At 40.5% G+C, this 23,458-nt stretch overlaps 1 protein-coding gene across 1 annotated transcript in view; it reads right to left on the reverse strand.

Moving 5' to 3' along the window:
- Positions 1-23,458, reverse strand: part of LOC124291964 (centrosomal protein of 192 kDa-like) — a 59,562-nt gene that overhangs the window by 34,008 nt on the left and 2,096 nt on the right. The window contains 18 exon segments of the mRNA XM_046729048.1: positions 2,142-2,231; positions 2,234-2,571; positions 2,973-3,099; positions 3,620-3,784; positions 5,687-5,751; positions 6,305-6,439; positions 6,774-6,828; positions 6,916-7,161; positions 8,400-8,654; positions 9,540-9,668; positions 10,083-10,185; positions 10,708-10,892; positions 11,143-11,246; positions 12,116-12,253; positions 12,458-13,021; positions 17,191-17,270; positions 21,603-21,809; positions 22,698-22,859. Coding sequence (XP_046585004.1) covers positions 2,142-2,231; positions 2,234-2,571; positions 2,973-3,099; positions 3,620-3,784; positions 5,687-5,751; positions 6,305-6,439; positions 6,774-6,828; positions 6,916-7,161; positions 8,400-8,654; positions 9,540-9,668; positions 10,083-10,185; positions 10,708-10,892; positions 11,143-11,246; positions 12,116-12,253; positions 12,458-13,021; positions 17,191-17,270; positions 21,603-21,809; positions 22,698-22,840 — 3,129 coding nt within the window. The 5' untranslated portion in view covers positions 22,841-22,859.

Below are 23,458 nucleotides of genomic sequence, written 5' to 3' on the forward strand. Positions count from 1 at the left end.
TTGCTGCCAATGCAGTTGAGACTTTTGCCATTCATGGTAACCATGGTATAGAAGACCTGTGGATTATATTAAATGTTAGCCAATGCAGTTGAGACTTTTGCCATTCATGGTAACCATGGTATAGAAGAGGATTATATTAAACCAATGCAGTTGAGACTTTGCCATTCATGGTAACCATGGTATAGAGGACCTGTGCATTACATTTAATGTTGTGCCAATGCAGTTGAGACTTTTGCCATTCATGGTAAACCATGGTATAGAAGACCTGTGGATTATATTAAATGTTGCCCCAATGCAGTTGAGACTTTTGCCATTCATGGTAACCATGGTATAGAAGACCTGTGGATTATATTAAATGATTGCCCCAATGCAGTTGAGACTTTTGCCATTCATGGTAACCATGGTATGCCAATGCAGTTGAGACTTTTGCCATTCATGGTAACCATGGTATAGAAGACCTGTGGATTTATATTAAATGTTGTGCCAATGCAGTTGGATTATATTAAATGTTGCCCCAATGCAGTTGAGACTTTTGCCATTCATGGTAACCATGGTATAGAAGACCTGTGGATTATATTAAACCTAATGCAGTTGAGACTTTTGCCATTATGGTAAACCATGGTATAGAAGACCTGTGGATTATATTAAATGTTGCCCCAATGCAGTTGAGTGCCATTCATGGTAACCATGGTATAGAGGACCTGTGGATTATATTAAACTTGCAGTTGAGACTTTTGCCATTCATGGTAACCATGGTATAGAAGACCTGTGGATTATATTAAATGTTGCCCCTAAATGCAGTTGAGACTTTTACCATTCATGGTAACCATGGTATAGAAGACCTGTGGATTATATTAAATGTTGCCCCCAATGCAGTTGAGACTTTTGCCAGTCCATGGTAAACCATTAAGGATGGATTATATTAAATGTTGTGCCAATGCAGTTGAGACTTTTGCCATTCATGGTAAAACCATGGTATAGAAGACCTGTGGATTATATTAAATGTTGCCCCAATGCAGTTGAGACTTTGCCATTCCCATGGTAACCATGGTATAGAAGACCTGTGGATTATATTAAATGTTGCCCCAATGCAGTTGAGACTTTGCCATTCACGTGAAACCATTGAAGACTTTTGCCATTCATGGTAACCATGGTATAGAAGACCTGTGGATTATATAAATGTTAATGCAGTTGAGACTTTTGCCATTCATGGTAACCATGGTATAAGAAGACCTGTGGATTATATTAAATGTTGCCAATGCAGTTGAGACTTTTGCCATTCATGGTAACCATGGTATAGAAGACCTGTGGATTATATTAAATGTTGTGCCAATGCAGTTGAGACTTTGCCATTCATGGTAACCATGGTATATAGAAACCTGTGGATTATATTAAATGTTGTATGAGACTTTTTGCCAAGTAAACCATGGTATAGAAGATGTGGATTATATTAAATGTTGTGCCAATGCAGTTGAGACTTTTGCCATTCATGGTAACCATGGTATAGAAGACCTGTGGATTATATTAAATGTTGATTATACTAAATGCTGCCCCAATGCAGTTGAGACTTTTTGCCATTCATGGCATGGTTAGAGACTGTGGATTATATTAAATGTTGCAATGCATTCATGGTAACCATGGTATATAAATGTTGTGCCCAATGCAGTTGAGACTTTTGCCATTCACGGGCAACCATGGTATAGAAGACCTGTGGATTATATTAAATGTTGAGCCAATGAGTACGTTCTAGCATTGAAGTGAAGTGCCTCTGTATATTTTTTAGTGTCAATGGCGCCATGGTGCTTGCCTGGCTGAAGCACTGTACATATCACTAACAATCTTCTGTTAAAGACAGACTTTTTACAACACAAGAATCATAACATTGCAACATTCAATAGTTTATGCAATGAATATTTCCGCCTGTGTCGATACTTGCATACAAGTGACAAAGACTATATATGGCAACAGAGTATTACCTAAGTGATCAATATATATGCGATCATTAAATCTTTGTCACTGGCCCTCAAAAACTGACCTCATATATGTGCAACTTGTTTGTGATACACTGCTTTAGACTCCTACCCACTATCCTTTTATGACCTCTTCAATCAAAAACACCTGCAGCATCAACTAACACCAACCTGCTTCTGCTCCACAAATATTTCCTGTTCCACAGCCCTCTTCTCGGCCTTCTCGTCCTCAACCCTCTTCTCCAACACCTGTACAGGTCTCAGGTCCTTGTTTTTAGTCTGTTCTTGTTGGACATCTGCATAATTGTGCTGACTAGATCACCAGGGTTAGACTGAGAATTCACCTTGTTGATGAAGCTGTCAATGGCACTGACTGTCAATAAAGCACTGTTGTCTGTGATGCTGTGGTCGCTGTCCCTTGACGACTGACCGCTAGACCCCGACAGACGATCACAACCAGACTTTTGATTACCCTCTGTTGGTATCAGCTGTTTTGGTTGCTGACGTACAGGTGACATGCTAGAAGATGAGGGTTTTGGTGTGGTGGTCATCTCATCTATAGTGAACGTACTGTCTTTCTCACTCAGCAATGTCTGATCTCCTGTAAAACAAAAGAAAACTGAAGAAGTAGAAGATTTGAATTCATTCAAAAGATAATGCTACTGAATATATACAGTTGGAGAAAGTGTCTGAGTGAGTGAGTGGAGTGAGTGAGTGAGTGAGTGAGTGAGTGAGTGAGTGAGTCGCGTCGCAAGGCGTCGCGTCGCGCGTCGCGTGTGTAATACTGTCTTGCTCACTGAGCAATGTAATCAAAAGTAGACCGTCAATATTATTTGAATTCATTCAACAGATAATACTACTGGAAATATTCACTTTGTGTGAGTGTGTGTGTGTGTGTGTGTGTGTGTGTGTGTGTGTGTGAGTAAGTGAGTGAGTGTGTGAGTGAGTGTGTAAGGTGACTGAATGAGTGAGTGAGTGTGTGAGTAAGCGAGCGAGCAATACCTTCATCCTCATTCCCGACACCAGCTGTTCTCATGTCCGAGGGCTGACTAGGAGTAGGAGAGGTATCGATCAGGGCTACAGGTCGGCGGTTACCAGGTGGGGTCTTCACCAACATCCCAAACTCAGGCTGTGTTCAAAACAATATTCTTAGTTAGTGACTTAATCAGCTGAGGCACCATCATGGATCATGGTCAGTAACAAATCACTTATACAGTTAATCAAGATATCACTTCACTTTCAATCTAGTGGTCCTAAATTGGATTACTTTGAATGTTTATTGCAATTGTTTTATTTTTCTTTACACAATCTTTCTTTGGCCACACAAATTCTAAAACATTTGTTATGAAAAAAATGGGGTTGGCTGATGGGAAAACTAGAATGAAATACTTTAGGGGCATTTTCTTGTTCATCAAAGATGAAAACTGTGTTAGGTCTTTATTTAACCTATTATTCTCAAGTTGAACCTACAGTAAACATGTATTTACTGGTGATCATTTAACAGAAAACACATTTTTCATATTAATTCTTCCTTGTTTTCATTGTATTTGATGCAGTTTAATCCAAATCAAATTTATAAACAGAAGCCATGCTTCATCAACCACTAGCACCAAAATCCTATCTTGTGTTCGCCTACTGAGCTGGCCTACCCGGGGGTGCCTTGGATCCCCCTCCAGAGTCCCCAGCACCTCAGTCCGTGTGGCCCAGTACTGCCCGATGGAGATCCGCAGGCAGGCATCGTTGTTGAAGTTGTCCCAGCGAGATGTGGAATTAGCAATGACATCTCGGTATTGTGCTTGGGACATGTTATCATCCTGTCAACAAAACTGGACATTGTTATCAGAGGCCAAGGTGGGGAATCTGTTTATTTCTTGGCAGAGAAGTCAAGAAAGTGATATTGGAAGCGACTGTTGTGTAACATTTTGCTAGACACAGATGCCACTAGAGCATTTTCATGATTTTTGCAAATTTCCAAACAAATTTCATTATCAACATTGAAAAATATCTTCAGGAAATTTTAGATGACAGTTAGCATGATCAGTCGACCCGTGAAGATCCGGGGTAGAATAGGTCTTCAGCAACCCATGCTTGCCACAAAAGGCGACTATGCTTGTTGTAAGAAGCGACTAATGGGATCGGGCGGTCAGGCTCGCTGACTTGGTTGACATATGTCATCGGTTCCCAATTGCACAGATCGATGCTCATGCTGTTGATCACTGGACTGTCTGGTCCAGACTCGATTATCTACAGACCACCGCCATATATCTGGAATATTGCTGAGTGCGGCGTAAAACTAAACTCACTCACTCACTAGCATGATCAGTCAATATCAAACACTCAACTGAAACGCATTTGGACTTTTTCAAGATTTTAACCACTTCTGCTACAACTTTCTGTTATATCATTAAGTGTCAAGACGTTATGTCATGAACGTGTATTTGGGGTTTAGTATTTTCAGTAGGCTTAAGTTTATGGACTAGTAACAGCTGATCTTACTGGACCAGAAAATATTTCTTGACACGGGCAAGTGCATTATGTACATTTATAAATATCTTTATACACTTTGGATGACAATTTATCAATTTCCCCCACAAGGAACCAACAGTGCAAGAAGAAGGCCTGGTGAGTAAGACATGTGGCAAGGCTCTCATCATCCAATAAATGACCTGACTTGACAATGAATTTACGAAAGTTCAAAAGTAGAGAATTCTTTAATTTGACACAAGCATGAGAGACAGCATACTGCCATATGCCCATTAGCAACTTCTAGATATTTAATATCAGCCTTTACACACTCAGTATAGACTTGGCACAAGATCATACCTAATCAGCCCAATTGCTGGATATGTGCTATAACCTTGAACATTTGCACAGATAACCACTACAGGGTTTTACCTCGACTCACAAACATGGGGGTCACTCGGACACCTATTTATTAGTTTTAATAGTCCTTGCAGGCAATACGAGGGTTCTGTGCAATAACAGTTAGGGTTGCCACGATACATTGATGCATCGATACTTTTTCTAAGATGATACAATTATCAATATTTAGTTTTGAAAGTATCAGCTTAAATATGTTTATGTATTGTTTACATTTTGCAATTGTATCATGTTTTTTGATGCTATGAGAGTTATGATTATTTTTCATGCACAAAGATGGGAAATTAGAACTTTTTTAATCTCAGAGAACCAAAAATGTTGATCTTTTCATGGACAATCATAAAATATGAAATATTAATGCTCAAAATGTAACTAAATTTACGCTATAATGCTGCTAAATAGGTATTGTGATATGTATCGAAACGTGACATGGGTATCGTGATACGCATCGATTCATGAAACTTATGTATTGTGGCACCCCTAGTAACAGTGAAGAGAACAGTACGTTTTGATAATTTCTTTAGAGCCTGGAATGAATCATTGATCAAATGGACTGATGGATGAAATGATGCACTGACTGCTCTGAATGAAACAACTCAATACTTTGCAAAATCATAGATGTGGGTACAATGAATAATATTTTGAGTCTCTCTGGACACAGTGAATTGTTGTTCTGGGTCAAATCTCCACATTTGTGTATACTGGACCCACATTTACATTTCACGTAAAACCATGCTGCTATACATAACACACAAAGTGAAACATGACATCCAGGACTCTTTTTGATACTGCCAATCATATCAACTTCATGTAATGAATAGAAGATTTACACTAACCTGCATGAAGATATTCTCCTTTTCAAATTCCTCTTCATCAGCATCCAGCATAGCAATTCCATGATCTAAGGAGAAATAACACACAAACCATAGGCACCGGTTCCATGTTCATTAGGTGTATACGGGAGGTGTTTCAGATGACTTGTATCTCATTATAAATAAAGGTCCAAACAGATAGGGAACTCTAAAGTCAGGCCCAATTTGATGCTCATGATATCAATCACTGGACCATCATTTTTTATCTGATCCAGACTCGATTATTTACAGATCCATCTCCTAGAATATTAATGAGTGAGGGAGTGAATTCAGTTTTACACCGCTGTTAGCAATATTCTAGCAATATCACAGTGGAGGACACCAGAAATGAGCTTCACATTTTGTACCCATGTGGGGAATCAAACCTGGATCTTTGGTGTGACGAGCAAACGCTTTACCTCTAGGCTACCCCACCACCCCAGAATATTAATGAGCAACATCACACAAAACAAATACATCATAAATAGGACTGAATTACCATGTTGAAAATCAAGCTCATAAAGAATTAAGAGGGCTGGAGAAGATGCGACATCACACTCTGATCCTTTCCTTAAATGAAAAGCACATTCAGACTTGGCTTACCTATGTCAAAGAAATCTTCACTTTCTGGTACAGCAGCTTTAGTTTCGGCCAACTTGGCATCCTCAGTTTTGAGAAGCTGCTTCTGTTCACAAGCCTCCTTCATCAGAGACTTATGGAAGGCTAGATCCGCCACCCCTCACCGTTGTTGTCATAGTACACAGTGGTGTAGTTCTTCACAGCTTTAAATATCAGTGAGTAAGTGAATTTCATTTTACACAGCTTTCAGCAATATTCTAGCAATATCATGACAGGGGACCCAAGACATGGGCTTCATACATTGTAACCATGGCTTTAAATATCAAATAAGTATCTTGCAAGGTTTTCTGGGATTTCACAGATGCACACAGACTGCTTTTTATGTTTTTGCCTCCACAAGTGCAAAAATAGTTGGGAGTCAGTTCTTAAGAAACAGAATATCTACAGCTAATACAGATGGCAAAGACAAGGCAACAAGAAATAACACCAGTACATGTCCCTTGCAACTTTCCATCTCCACTCACCAGGAGCCTCTTTGACTCTGACATCTGCAGGAGTACATGACCCAGCTGGTCCTGAATCAGCTGCCATGGGTCCTTGTGCATCTCCCCCCAGACTCACCCCACCATCCTCACCATGGGGTAGGGAGTCATGACTCCAGAGGGAGCTCTGGCACTGTTCATCGACTGACGATCCATTCCTGTTTCAAAGCTCTGACCAAGGCCTGAGCTTGATACAGACTGGTTGCCTCCGATTGGCTGGTGTGTTTTTTTGTCTGACCAATCAGGAGGGCTGTCATGCCCTGGTTGATGAAGTTGTACAGAGGAATTTAAGCCAAAAGATCCCATGGATGAGTTGAAGGCAGCAAAGGGATCCTTAACCTGGAAAAGTGGAAGAATCTTAAAAAAAAACACCCGAATACCTGTTGCATACACATTTCATTTCAAGGAGCTTCACTCCCTCAAAATACTGTCTACCATGATAAAACCTCATGACATCTACTAAATCCTTACACTCATCACAGTGTACTATTGATGCTCTTCACAAAATCAAACTAAGTTGGGAATGTTGGCATGAGATAATCGGACAATACTCGTATGTGTGTTTGGGGATGGACTTGACTACAAAAGCAATTTTGGACGGGGGAAAGAGGGACAGCTGGCTAAAGCATTGCAGTGTACAAACTACTGGCAAACAAGGATAAGTTGAGCACTGACCTGACAACTGACCCGTATTAGCATGTATGAGTGCCGCCCACCGGTGCTTGCCATTGTTAGCGAAAGGGCACCAGGCTGTCCGCAATTAAGTGTAGTGCAACTTGCTACACCGATGTGAGAGTCTTATGAGCAAGGCGTGTGCAGCTACGCGCTGAATCAATTTCATCGGCATGCAATGCACGTGCACTAGCCTACATCTGTTCTACCTTTCACAAACCAAATGGGTTTGCTCAATGCCGTGCACAGCCTACTTCTCGTAAACACGTTCTCTGCGCCGGTCCAACTTATCCTTGTTTGCCAGTAACTACATTCGCTTCCCACAGAGGTTACTTGTCATATCTTCCTACGAACCTCTGTTCTAATATGGCCATATTTCCCGGTTCTCGTAAAATCCCCTAGCGACAAAAGATCGCAACACGAATTATCTCCCTTCTTTCTATCCAATCAGAACACGTGTTACATCGACTTAGATTCAACTTGACTAACACAAGCAAATGTGGGGCCACAAATATCCCCCATCTGCCGGGGACTTGTGTTGATGCTACACACAAGACGTTTAATGGCTAGCTTGTCCGTTGTCAACGAGGGTGATGGAGACGCCACTGATCCGCCATAACATGACTGAGTTCTGTCTAGAAGAAACGTTTGCGCATCGCGCAGGGGAAGAAGTTTAGTTTTCGCGAAGCATACGGAAATTACCGAGGCCTTGCGAATGATCACTTTTGAAACGTCGCTGATTGCACAACTAAATCTGATTGCCTCCAATCACGAGTCTTGAACGCTCACACCATGAAAGGGCCGTATTAGAAGAGAGGTTACGTAGGAAGATATGACAAGTAAGCTCTGTGGGAAGAGAATGCAGTAACTAGTGCATTACAATATTTTTACTGTAGCAGCCCTACCTCTGGGAAATCATCAGCATTGAATCCTGAAGCATCCAGCCGTGGCCCCTGGTCCTGGTTGGTGGCCGTGTTGATGCCGCTGTCCTGGGAAGTGTTGGGTTGACCCGGCTGGAACATGTCCTCGATGTTGAAGGAGCTGGCATTGAGAGGCACCTGCTGGGAGATGGTGTCGCTGAACCGCATTGACTGACCCACAGGGGCTAGGAAGCGGGACTGCAGCCTGGAGTCTTCCATGTCATTCCTCAGTGTAGAGGCCTGAAAAACGGGTCAACACAACAATCCTCATTGAGCTTAAAGTGACACTCGGTGCAACAGTCTGGTGCCATTGTTCAAAACAATCACTATGCAAAGATTCTAATAAGTCTATGTTAAGGTAAGGGAAATATGATCACCTTAGCATCGAGATCATTTTTCACCAGGGCAGTGTGAAGAAAAGTTATCCTGACAATGACAGGGTCACTCTTACAGTGCATAAATCCACAACACTGTGTACTGTTGCTTGGTCAATGGATCAGTTTACTAATTGTTTACTTCCATAGCAATCCAGGTAGTAAACAATCAAAGCAAGCACTTTTTCCATTTTATTCTATAACAGTTAGCAACAAATGTGTTTATAGGTGATACCAGGTTTAGTAACTTTGCTGATGGGCAAAGCTGTAGCCCAAGCAACTATCAGACTGATGTAGAATTTCACCAAGCAACCATCTACAGGGTTCGAAATACCCCATATATTAGTGTGCCATGGCATGGTAAATATTGAAATGGCACGGATAAAAGATGTTCTCGGTGCCCTTTCGACACGCCTAATATTTTTTTAGAAACATAACTCACATTTAGTCATTTAATCCCCAAAGCAATTATTTTTTTCCAAATTGAATAATACCATACATATTTGAATGCTCATAAACCCATTTCTTTATTTAACAATAAATTTCAAATGATTATCATCATTGTTAATTATTCTAAAAACGTGGGCATACTCGATTTCTGAAAGGCACACATAAAATATTTGTCTGGTGCCCTAAGGCACACTTAGAAAAAATAGTATTTCTATCCCTGATCTAATCCACTGTAAGTGCTTGCTAACTGTACCTGATCTGAGACCTGAGTCATGCATCAGTGCCTGACTAAGAGACCTACCAGGTAGTTCTGGCCATCCTCCATTGTCGAGAATCTGTCAATGCCAGCTACAGAGTTGTTGTCACCATTAGTGGAAGCAAACTCGTCTCTGGAAAGCAGGTCATCTCCCATCGGTCGCACTCTTGCCTCCTGAAATGTCAGTATATTACAATCCCAGCAGGTGAGTTGAGTGAGTGAGTTTAGTTTTACGTCGCACTCAGCAATATTCCAGCTATATGGCGGCAGTCTGTAAATAATCAAGTCTGGACCAGACAATCCAGTGATCAACAGCTAGAAATGGGCTTCACCTATTGGTTTCAAACAGAGAGCATGTTCTTTTCCAATCTAAACATAAATAGATTTTCTATTTATCCAAGCAGCTCTTAAGTATAAATAAGCCGGCTGCCATTTTTACTCAGAGTACAGTAGTATAGTCTTGCTATCTCACAATCACCTTATAAAGGCTGCTACTTTCATGTGAGACCTGACAACTTTTACATTATCAGTATGACAAGGATCACTTGGATATCTTTTTGTTGATCAGGGATCAAATGAGCTAGTTACCTCTGGAAATGCATCTCCCTGGTCAAACTGCTGCCTGTAGACCTGACCATGTGCAAACCTATGAAGCAGGGAGTGGTTCTGCTGGGATCCAACTTGTCCATCACTGGAACAATTAAACATTGAGTCAGTACAGTTGTACTCCTGTCTCTTCTCCAATCACATCGTGGCCACCTGGGCTTGTTTCACAAAGCTATTGTAGCATATCACTTTCTTTGGAAAGATATGCCTATTCTTAAACCACTCTAACCACTCGCCTACCAAATTGACAGGTTATCTGACTGACTGAGTGAGTTTGGTTTTACGCCGCTTTTAGCAATATTCCAGCAACATCAAGGCGGGGAACACCAGAAATGGGCTTCACACATTGTACCCATGTGGGGATTCAAACCCGGGTCTTCGGCGTGACGAGCAAACGCTTTAACCCTTAGGCTACCCCACCGTCCCCACAGGTTATCTGAGTGTGCATGAATACTATTGTTTTCCAGTGAAAACTTCCTTACTACAATAGCGTACTAATGTGGACACCAAACCAGCAACTGCTATTACACTTCTACATACTAACTGACAGTAATTATGAATGCATGGGACTAGTGAAAATGTAATTCCTAATCAAAGGTAAGATTACCTTTCTGAGCCGCTACTACCATCCCCACCCCCTCCTCCATCCCCCGGGACTGGGGAGGAAACCACGTCCCCTTCGGCAGACTGTCTCAACATCATGGAGAACTGGCTCCTCTCATCCTGCTGCCCCTCCAGGCCAGGACGGGGCACCTGCCTAGCACGTGGGTCTTCCTCATCCAGGGCTAGACTCTGTAGTGAAGTTATACATAGTCAGCGCTAGTTTAGTCAGTCTCTAAGATGTTAAGTTTGTTTAATACATATTTAAATAGCCACTAAACCCAATGCATGTTCAACTGATGTAATATGATCAATTTGTACAGAATCATGGCACAATGTGTCTCATATTGCTTCAACTAATTAATCAGGTTTGAGAAACTATCTGGAAGTTAAACCCACTCTTTCTACTGACTGGGTCATAATGACCCTACTATCTCCCCACCTGTCTGGCTGCCTCCAGTTCATCCTCAGTATCGATCTCACTCCCGTCTCCACTGCGGTACTGCCTCCTCAGCTGGGATAGGGAACTTGGTCCACTGAAGTCTACTGGAACACAGACACTCACTCACTGGACACTGTGACATATCTCTGATTAACTTTTTGTATGAAAAACTCCAGGAACCAGATGGGATATTCATGGTTTGTAAAATTACATGACTAATCAAGAAAATATGTCAACAAATTTACATCTCCAAACAGGATTTGTACTTGGTTAGGTTTATCTTAAAGGTCTAGACGGAGAACTTATGTCCACAATTGTTTGTTTAATTTGTTTATGCTAGACTGCCAAGACATCTTAAAAACCCTGTAAACAATTCCCATCACAAAAAGAAAATCCAGACAAAAATCATAGGGTTTTATATCAATCTATTACATTCAGCAGGTTGGAGGGAAGACCATTATCTTTGATGTTTACATGAAGAAACAAACCAAAGGTCATAATCATTGAGAACCTGAGCCTAGATTTTCGAAGCTCTCTTAGCGCTAAGATAGTCGTAAGTGCCATATATTAACATTAACTTACGACTATCTTAGCGCTAAGATAGCTTCGAAAATCTAGGCCCTGGGTATTAATGGCCATTATCAGTAAGGGGATACAACTCTGGTGTGGCAGGTATGGTTATTTGGTTGGTTGGTTAATGCTGCACTCAGCAATATTCCAGCTATATGGCAGTGGTCTGTAAATAATAGTCTGGAGCAGACAATCCAGTGATCAACATCACGAGCATCGATCTATGCATTTGGGATACGATGATGTGTGTCAACCAAGTCAGTGAGCCTGACCATCCGATTCTGTTAGTCGCCTCTTATGATAAGCATGGTTGCTGAAGACCAATTCTAACACGGATCTTCACGGGTCTCTGGCAGCTATGACTCCTGAGTGTGCCGGTATAATTCATCAAAGGGGCAAGTACCTGCATTACTTTGAGGGCCTGATGTGATCCCAGTGTTATCTGGTCTGTAGCTGCTCTGATGTCTGTAGCTATCTGCACCATCTCCAGTGTTATGCAATGGGGGCACGGGACTTGGGCGGAAATACTTCATGTCAAGGCCTGTAAACAGGTTTTGTTTCAATATAACAACTGCAAAAGATCAGTCTTACACAAGATGACACAATCAAGAAGTAAAAACCAATTGAAAACAAAAACCTGATATTTCCAAAACATGATGATACAACACATTTTCAACATATTTATGCGAAATGATAAAATAGCATCTTATCTGAGTAGCCATACAAACAGTGGAATTCTACTCACCAACAGACATGTCATTGACACTTTTCCTTGAAGACACAAGTATCTCATCTTCCTCAGACTCCTGACCTTCACCTTGACCATGTTCATCATCCTCTTCCAAGGAGGGACTTCCTTCGTTCACCTTTCTCTCCATCTCTAAAAAATCACTCAAGTCTGTCTGACCAAATAAAGAGGGTTTCTTGCTTTCATTGTCTTCATCTGACAAATCTGACACTTCAATGTCGCTGAAGTCTTCATCTAACATCTTCAATTCATCTTCTTCGAACTTGACATCCAGGATGCTCTGTTCCATTTCTGATGTTTCAGCAACCTCAGTTAAGCCTCCCCCGTTAAACAAGCACATGTTAGTTCCTCCTCGTCTTGCAGTAGCTGGTTCTTCACGATCTGTTGGCCTCTTTTTGACAGTGTCAACCACATGGCTCATGCCTATTGGTGGGTCTTTTGAGTATTGTTTCGACCAATCAGCAGAGTCTACAGAGTCTTTGAAAGATCCTGGAAGTGTGGAGGACTGTTTCTCCATGTTGGCTTGGGTCAAGGTCACAGGGAGAAGACTTGCCGACAGATCTGTAAAATCAGTATGGGTGATGATAAATGAGTAATAATTATTGACATGGAAATGTGATAACTCCTGACCAATGGGACCTATTGGGAGCTCATCTCGGCACAAGCTAACGAGGTCGAAAAAAATGAAACAACTAATGGGTCTATCACTCACCTGTCTCACATCATTTGAATATTAATTGCTTGTTTGTTGTTTAACACCCCACTCAGAAAAATATTCCATCTACATGGTGACAGTCTGTAAATAATCCAGTCTGGGGCCAGATAAGTCAGTGATTGAGATCATGAGTAACTATCTACATAATTGGGTGGGTTTTGTTTGTTGGTTTGTTGTTTAACGTCACACTCAGCAATATTCCAGCTATATGGCAGCAGTCTGTAAATAATCCAGTCTGGACCAGACAATCCAGTGATCAACATCATGAGCATCGATCTATGCAATTGGGATACGATGACATGTGTCAACCAAGTCAGCGATCATGACCACCCGATCCCTTTAGTTGCCTCTTATGACAAGCATGGGCTGCTGAAGATCAATTCTAACCCGGATCTTCACGGATCACGTAATTGGGACACAATGACATGCACCAACCAAGTAAGAGCGCCAGACCCCCATCCTGTTTATAGCAAGGAGGGAAGGTGCAAGCCAATACAAACAGTAACAGTTTAAACACACACAGCTAAATCAAGATTACAGTCACTAACAGCCTTAGGGATCCCTTCCCCTCCGAACAAGGAACAGCTAAAAAGACACGATACTACACAAATTAAGTTACCAAAATCATGTTGTCTCAAATGAGTTGGAGAGTTTGAAACAAATTGAAGCAAGCTTGATGCTAAGTCAAGCTTCACTACTGAATGACTTTCAGCCCAGCTTCAGAAAGGATCTTCCAATGAACATGATCAAACATGTTTTTTTTCCTTTGCATGCTCACAACTAACACAACTTTTACAATCACCATGGTTCCAACACACTGCACTGAAACACGATGAAAACATAACATTCATGTTCCTTGATATATTTAGTTACGATCCTATAAATTGTTTCACTTTAAAAATGTTCAGTTTCTATAGGCAAATGCCTTTGGTATTCATCTCCAAACAAGGAATTCCTGTCTGAGGTTATGGTCAATTCAGCCAATCAGAAATTAGTCACTAATAATGTCATTAAAATCAGAAGAAGGTAGAAGCACCTTGAGATTATCTGTACTCAATATTAGATTTTCATTGTGTTTCAGTATATTTTCATATCAGTACTTTCAAACTCATGCATTAGAGCTTAGTGAAAAAGCTTGTGAGTGGAAAGAGATTTTCTGATCCTATTTAATGCACTAAAAGAGGACAAACACATGAATATAATGAGAAGAAATCATCACATTATCCAAGAGTTTATATTCTGTGACAGTTTCTATCATCATGATTGAGTTTGGTTTTATGTGGCTTTTAGCAATATTCCAGCAATATCATGGTGAGGGATACCAGAAATGGGCTTCACACAGTGTACCAATGTGGGGAATCGAACCAGGGTCTTCAGTGTGACAAGCGGACGCTTTAGCCATTAGGCTACCCCAGCGCCCCTCATCATGATTGACTGTAGGAACACACCAAACCAAAGTCTCAAGCAGAAGAGTTACTTCAGATTGGATGATTTAAACTCACAAACAACTGATACCTCTTTGGGACCAGCTGAAAAGTTCAATGTAGGATGAAAAACTGATTTCCTCAACTTGTCCAACATCGAACACAATGATGACACATGTAGAATACACTGGAAGCACCTCATCATACATTATTATGTAAGCATATATTTCCGGCTACCTGATTGGTCTAGAGGCGGTCACGTGACCGTCAACAGAAAAGCATATTGACTCCAACCCAGGTCCGACCAAAAGTCATACTGACTTGAGTTACTACAAAGAGATTTTGACGTCAAGTTATTACGTCATTCTATTGTTTACATGTCACAGTATTGTTGACATAACGTTATTGGTTTGTAGCAAAAATAAATTTCTTTTCTTGACTAAATGGACATGTTTTGGTGTTTAGAAGCTTTTTTTGGTAATTACATAATAAAACACTTATGGACTGGTGAATTTGGTCAATACCTGTTTTATGGACCCGCAAAAAGCAATATTGACCTCGGACTTCACTTCGTCCTCGGTCAATACTGCTTTTCGCAGGTCCATAAAAACAGGTATTGACCTCATCACCAGTCTATAATTGTATAATAATACATACTGTGTCATGCAGCAGCATTCCTGTCTCTAGTCTGGTAAACATCAACAATCTAATCTCAGTACCAGTTCGAAACAGAGGTTCCATGCTCAGGAGTTTTGATAATCATGATAATCATAATAATGAAAGACATGCTGACATTCCAAGATGACAAAGGAACAATAACAAGGAACTACCAACATGACAGAACATGACCAACAGAATAGCTCTACATGGTTCAAGCATCGGTCTCAAACTTCAGACAAACGATGAATCAATACTTACCCATGGGTAATAACTCATAGTCTGGGAAATTTTAAATACCGAGTTATAAACATCATATAACATATGTAATAAGAGTGTAACTACAAATATCAATGTATTCTGTGTTCGCACCATACTGAGTAACATTTAAATTTGCTGATGGGATTGTCAATAATGAGCACATGATTAGTTTCAATAGTTGCAATTTGTAAAGAAAAGACGCATTACTCATGAAATTCATGACTCTGTCAAACATAAAATGAGTTAATTCCCTTTGTTTTGAGCAGTAAACTGTATGCTCCCCAGGAAGTTGAGACTGACAATACGATGTGCCGTTGAGATTGACATCCAGTGAACGAGGGAAAAATGAGTTATTTCCCTTTGTTTGGAGCAGTAAAAAGGAAGAAAATGGAGGGATGGAAGCATTTTCCCCCTTTTCAATGAGTGAGTCAGTTTGGCTTTACGATGCTTTTATTCCAGCAATATCAGAGCGGGGGGACACCAGAAACAGGCTTCACACATTGCACCCATGTGGGGAACCAAACCTGGGTCTTCGGCATGATGAGCAAACACTTTAACCACTAGACTACCCCACCGCCCCTTTTTCCTTTCCAATTACATTGATTGTCACAATTGTTATTCCTGAAAATATGATTAATACTATTGCAGTTGTGCGAGCTTTTTATATGTTATGACAGTAGATTACTGATTTAACTGTTTATATAATTTCATTTGTCTATTTCACCACACGTTCTTCTTACCAAGTCACTTTCTCAGTTCGATACTTAAAAGCAATGTCATTATTTAGCAGACAGAATTTCTAACTGAGATATAGATATGTCGTTGTCACAGACAAAACTCAGTGTCTGTTTTATTGACACCTATGTGTCTGCCTGCCTGTCTGCTAATGACAATATTCAATACACAACTTCGATCACTGACCACATGCAATTTGAACTTAACACCTATCAGGCTAAACACCATAAACAAAACGCATTGATTTATGGCCCGAGTTCGGTCTCTGTCACATTATGTTATTACACAGACAGGCAGATGTGATACTTGTACACATGACATGTTATGATGTCAAAATTGATCGCAAAATGTTATACACAACAAATGAGCATGTATTTACAAAACCCAACATCTCTATATATACACACACAATGAGCCGTGAGGGCACGTCGGCAAATGAACCAGCCGTTACACTTGAGAGCACACCCACCCGCTCTGACTGGGTTCTGTATCCCGGCTGCTTCGTTTCTAGGGAAGTAAACCCAAGTACAAAATATTGCACTTTTGATTTGCGATTGTACGCTTATAATTTTGTTTATATGTTTTTTTCAAAATCAGCAGTGTGTATTATATGTCATGAATAAGTGATAATTGTGTTTTAATTATGTTTGACTTTTTGGTTGCATGTGACCTTTAAGAAAGAGATGATAATTTTCAATTCCTTGGATAGAAGCAGTGTTCAATGAATTCACTAAATTGGAACAACCCTGTCAATTACAAAATGGACATGGTATATATCCAAACTGTACATGTGAACTTTCCAAACAATCTGACACCACAAACATAGTCATATGTTACAGTCAACAAGCTTAGCACTAAATTTCACATTCAGTTCAGCCTTTGGTTACCATGGTGACATGCAAATGCAAGGTTCAAAGACTGTCAAACAGATTACATACCGTTCAGAGCTTCTACAGGCAGAATTCCTAAGGAGGACCTTGCACTCAAATTGCCATGATATTCGTCAGAGTCTTCGTTTCTGTAAGAAGCACATATATGAAATTTTTAGAGTAAAATTAATAGTTTTATACTTATCCTGACTCATGCTTATTGCTTGTCTTCTTCTTCTTGTGAACCTAGTGGAACACATGTATCTCCCAATTGAAGTTCCTTCAATAAAAATCACTCATTAGTACTCACCACGAGTAACCTCCCTTTCCACAAGCTTGAACGCAGGGAGAGCCACCTGCACCCATGTGCCTCACTCTCTCCTTTTTGTTTTGAGCCAGACACTTCCGAAGAAATCCAAAGTGTTTAGTGGGGAGGACGGGAGGGCTGACCTCATGAGTCAGGATAAGTATAAAATATTAATTTTACTCTAAAAATTTCATATTTTTCCTTATCCTGACTCATGCTTATTGCTTGTAGAATCCCATGGAACAGGAGGTGGGATTATATATACTTTGGATTTTAATAATTAGTGATTTTGAACTGAGATGATTGTAATAACCCTATGGGAACTTCATAAAGGCACTGAACTGAAGAATTCCTGCTGTTAACTTATCAGCTGCCATATAAAGGTTATTACAAATTTAGTGAAGATAATAAAGTATATACAACATTAAGGTAAACTGAAGCCATTAATGTGATAGTATAAACTTCTGAGAGTTTATAGTGAATACTTTTATAATGAACCAAAGTATTAAGCTTACAATATGCATATATATAAGCTATAATAGTACTGTGCTTAAGAAATAATATAACTTAAGCTGTATAATAGTAACCAACTACTTAGAGTTTGTTAACTAATACATGTTATGAATTGCACATATGACTGAGCTTAAGGATTGATAACTTGCTGAACATATATATAATAGCAGAACTCCTAGGAGTTGAAAGCATATATATACAGTGAAGCCCGTTAGTCCGACTCCGATAATCCGAAGTCTCAGCCCCGGCCGATATCAGCTTGTTACCAATCTATGCCTATATAATTTGCCTCGATAATCCGGAAATTCGGGTTTCCGAACCGGACGGTAAGTAGCTGTCACCAATCAGTAAAATAAACAGTAAATTGCTTCACAGTCCGACGCTGTAAGTCGTGTTCATTTAACCAGTAACAACACCGCGCCGGGCGATGTTTACTTAATTAACTGGCCAACTGGGTTGTTGTTTTAATTAGACATAAAAGCTCCGACTGAAGATACTGTACATTTACACTTTGATTGACACCACAATACAAAGGCGTGGATGACAAGTTAACTGTTTTGTGATTGGTAAATGTACTTTGACAGACAGATCCGTCACGTGGACTAAAAAGTGATTTTGCTTTTACGACAATGCTGCAAGTCACAAGTGTGCTAGCCGCTAACTTTGCTTAAATGTGACCAAATACCACGCCTCATATTCAACCGATGGATGCAGGAATAATTCGGACATTCAAGGCATACTACAATAGATCGCTTGTTAGACATTACCTCACCTGTGCTGAGGAAGGGCGTGATCAGACACGTCAGATCAACATCACGGATGTCACTCGGTAAAATTATTGATGTGATGAATTAAGCTTTACATTAAATGCTTATTTGTTTTATCCAGATTCGGTCGCGTTTTTGTAATTCTTAGGGAAGCAACTTGGGTCTTGATTCAGTAGTCCGGACTATTCGCTAATCCGGACGAATTTACTGAGAAACGAACCGTCCGGATTAACGAGGCTTCACTGTAGTATGATATAGAATCATAGTACTGAGCTTAAGATAATAAATTGAACTTAAGCAACAATATATAGATAGCATGTAGCTATTAGTACTGTTATCAGATAAGTATAAATCTGTAAGATAAACTTATCTTCTCCGTTGAACTGTCAACTGTTGAGCGAGGACCATGGGACCGAAATGGTGGATACCTGAGACATCCTTGGTGGTGATATCTCAGATAGTGGTTGGCAAACACCATATCGGATCTCCAAAAACATCCCTCCATAATGGTATTCAACGAAAGCAATTTCCATGTAGAAGCGAGAGTTGAGGCTAAGCGCTCTAATTTCGTGAGGATTAGAAGCTCTTGGAGGGTCGAGTTCTGCAGCCTTGTAGGCTCGTGAGTATGACAGTTCTGATCCAAATAGAAATCGTGCTGCGACACTTCTGGTAGTATGCGACACTTCTGTCCGCAAAGCGGTGGATATAAGGATAAACAATCTTTTGAATTTCCCTCTACTTTTCTTGGATCGTTGGAGATATATTTTCAGTGCATTACAGGGCAAAGTGATTGGTCCATCGTATCATGCGGTCCAAGTATGGATGAGAGAGCTGGGACATGGAACAACCTGTCTGGTTGACCTGGCAGTTGATTTTTGCTACAAAATCCCAGCGGAGTCCCAGATGGCGATGTTATGAGTATCATCAAAGCGTGTTCTCTACGTAATCCAAAGCGTGAATCTCAGACATCCTGGCGGCAGTAGCTAATGCTAACAGGAATAAGGTCTTGTGGGTCCAGTGATTCAAAAGCGAAGCAGATAACAATAGCTCATAAGCCCTCACTTTCGTGAGGTGTTGGAGTACTATATTTAGATCCCAGGCTGGAGCTTGAAACTTCCGTTTCTGATCTTCCAATCGAACGCTTCGTAACAAAGCCGAGTAACTCCGGTGTTTTGGTCAACTTGGCGCCCGTTCTCATAGTTATGACAGAACTTAAGGCTGCAAGATAAGTGGACAAGGTTGAGCCTTTTAGATTCTTAGTTTGCGTAGATAACATAAGAAATCTGCCACTTGAGGATGTGTAGCATATCTGGCTGTAAATCCTTTCTTAGCAGCGTAATTGACAAAGCTGTGCCATTTGTCATCGTACAAGTTCACGAGTTGAGTTCACGTAGTGCAAAGCGTGACCGCTTTAGCAGCTCTGGCAGAATACCCTCTCTTATTCAAACATGCCTTGATACAATCCACACGTGAAGTTGGTATGCTTCTGGTGTCTTGTGCACTTGTTGGGTGTCTTGGATGTATCAATAGATTGGTGCGCAGTGGTAGCTGAAGTACTGGTTTTCCAATTCCTAGCATGAGATCTGGAAACCACGTTCTCCAAGGCCAGTATGGTGGAACCAAAATGAGATCGAGGCTCTTCGTTTGACTGATTTTCTGTAAGACTTGTGGGATTAACGCAGGAGGCGGAAAGCGTCTGGCGTTGAGTCCCTCCCACGATATGCTTAGTGCGTCCGTTGCCCATGCTAGTGGGTCTGGCACTGGCGATACGAAGGTTGTCAGTTGTTTGTTGAATCGAGTGGCAAATAGGTCTATCAATGGAGATCCTATTTCCATGATTATTTGATTGAATATCTATGTGTGGAGCATCCATTCTGTCGTGACAGTTGGTGTGGCCGAGAGAGAGGCGTCTGCTAAAACATTCTTTGCTCCTGGAATGTGGCAAGCTCTGACATGTATGTTTAGATTGTCGACTAAATCCGAACAGTCTGAAACAATGATTGAGTAGATTCAGTGATCTTGTTGAACCTTGTTTGTTCACATAAAACGCCACTGTTGAATTGTCTGTGTGAATCATCAACTGAGCGTTCTGTAGTAGGTTGCTCCAGTGACTTATGGCGTTTATGACTGCTTGCATCTCTAGCAGATTTATGTGACATTTGCTCTCTTGCTTGCTCCATAGGCCTGACGCTGTCCTGCCGGCAAGGTGGGCTCCCCAACCTTTTAGTGACGCGTCTCGTGAGAGATGTAATTTTCGATTCGGCTCTACTAAGGAGGCGCCTGCATAAACATTCAATCTCTTGGTCCACCAGAGTAGATGTGGTTTCACGTAATCTGGTAGACTGAGCGGTAGAGGGTCCTCGAGATGAGCATTGATGAGGACTTGTAATGGACGCATAGTGAAGCCTGCCTCTGAGTGTCAAGTCTTGAGCTGATGTGAGTAGTCCCAATGGAGGCTCTGCCACTGTCGTAGAGTGGTAACGGAGAGAGTATGATCTATTAGCCATGACTGAGATTTGTTTCTGAGATTTATCTGCCTTCCGTCTAAAAGCGGAACATAAATATTTATCAAAGGCAGAAATTGCATATATATATTACTAAGCTTCCAGTACTTTCATTTTGCCAGAATAGTGCTGTAAATACTAAAGTCCAGTACTTTCCTTTTGCCACTGTAAATACATAATTATAATAATACTTACATTCATTAGCACTCAATTACATAGTAGATGAGCCAACATTATTTAATGAAAATCAAATACTTGTGAGTATTTTCATGACTTCAAAATTATCATTTAAAACAATAAATTAAACCCGGTTAACCCATACTATTTTCACCAGATACAACCACCAACACATATTTTATCCATAAGAAGCTGTGGTATTACAAGACAAACCTGTCAGTTTCATGTTTGGTTTTGGAAAATTCAATGAGATTGACCGATTGCTTGGTCAAGCCTTGGCTCTGGTTTCCCCCTGGCTGGTCAAAACCACTGAAGGAGAGTTTCATCCCTGGGTATTCATCCCTGGGTGTGTTTACAAGGGACGTCTCAGAGGATGTTAAGAAAGATCCACGTGGATCTACAATTGATAGTTCTTTAAACCTGCAACAAATGCATTACATCTGGTGTTACTTCTGTAGGTCATGGACTCAATTTAGACCAGTGGTCCCTGAGACATAAGTAGTTCTTGCTCATAAAGAGAAGAAAAACAGTCTTCCACTAGTTTCAGGGACTATGAGTCTAATGAGATTATTAGTATTCGCATCCAAACCTGAAATACTAGTAATAACCAAACCAAATACTAGTAATCACGATATCGAGTGCAAAAGACAATATAATAATGCGAGATTTATTAATGCGCTTCAGATATAGTCGCATTTTTCACATTAATAAGTAGCTCGCATTATTTTATTGATTTACAGTAATAACACCATTCTTCCTTCATCAACAATGAGCAAAATAAATTAATCATAATAATAGTGAGTTTAGATTTACGCCACTTACAGCAATATTTCAGCAATATCACCATTGATCATGGTGCGGACACCAGAAATGGGCTTCACACATTGTGCGCATGTGGAGAACCGAACCCTGGTCTTCGGCATGATGAGCAAATGCTTTAACCACTAGGCTACCCAACCGCCCCAGCATAATAATATTGAAAACCCTAACATTCAAACTTATGAATGACGTCTCTCCAAAGTCAAACTTTGATGACCTCACATGATTTACACACTGATCTACACAAAAACAAATTTAGTACATGACATGATCTACACTAAAACAAATTAGTACATCTTATAACATTAACATTTGTCATCACATTATGGAAACCTAAACAGGTAAGATATATGAAAAAATATGCACTAATTTTAAATTAACACCTGTATTTACCATCTTTCAGCCTGTTCAGGAAATTCATGTTCAGCAAAAGATATTGAAATCATCCTGAAAGTTCTATCAGAACTATACAACCATGTCAAGCCTTACCTTTGTTGATCTCTGGCTACAGTGGAAGCTGCAACAGGAGCTGGGGGAGCTCCTAGTGTCTGGTTGTCAATGGACTGACGCATTCCCTGGGCAGCAACCATGCTGAAATCTTCCCCAAGGTATAGGGAGTCCTGGGAATCCATTTTTATTTTTCTCTGTAACCTGTTTATACAAATCTACATTTATTGCAAACATTTACAGAAATCATTTATTAAAGGTGTTGTGGGATGTATTTCAAATATGGATAAACTGTTAAAAGAGTTGAAAATACCAGTGAACTACATTTCCAAAAGAAATCTTTACTCGTAATCCCGGAGCACCTTTAGAATACAGCACCACAACTTCTCGTGAGGACGATCTCTGCTGTAGGTCACGTGTCATTAAGACAAGCAACCAGTTTGTGAGAACCCGCCGGACGCGAACCCGGAACCTTCGGATTGTTAGCTCGACAGCTAACCGACTGAGCTACGTCCACACTGTTGCACAATGTGCAAATTTATCGAGTCATTCCTGTGACGTCACGGAAAGAACGGAAAGAGTTGAATAGGTCACGGACAATTACGAAGGTTATGGGTAGACTTGGTATCTCGTGATTTTTATCTACGAACAATTGCCGAATGGATCCGATGCCATTTGGCACACTCGTCCCATTCCGTAATCTGCAAGATAACGTGTGGCGTGGAATGAGCCGATATGCCTTAAACTGAAAAGGTTGTTGACGTCAGGCGTCAGACGTAGATTTCATGGTGCATGCATGAATG

The sequence above is a fragment of the Haliotis rubra genome, unplaced genomic scaffold (genome assembly GCF_003918875.1).
Source record: "Haliotis rubra isolate DU_JTF1 unplaced genomic scaffold, ASM391887v1 Scf503, whole genome shotgun sequence".
Classification (NCBI taxonomy): domain Eukaryota; kingdom Metazoa; phylum Mollusca; class Gastropoda; order Lepetellida; family Haliotidae; genus Haliotis; species Haliotis rubra.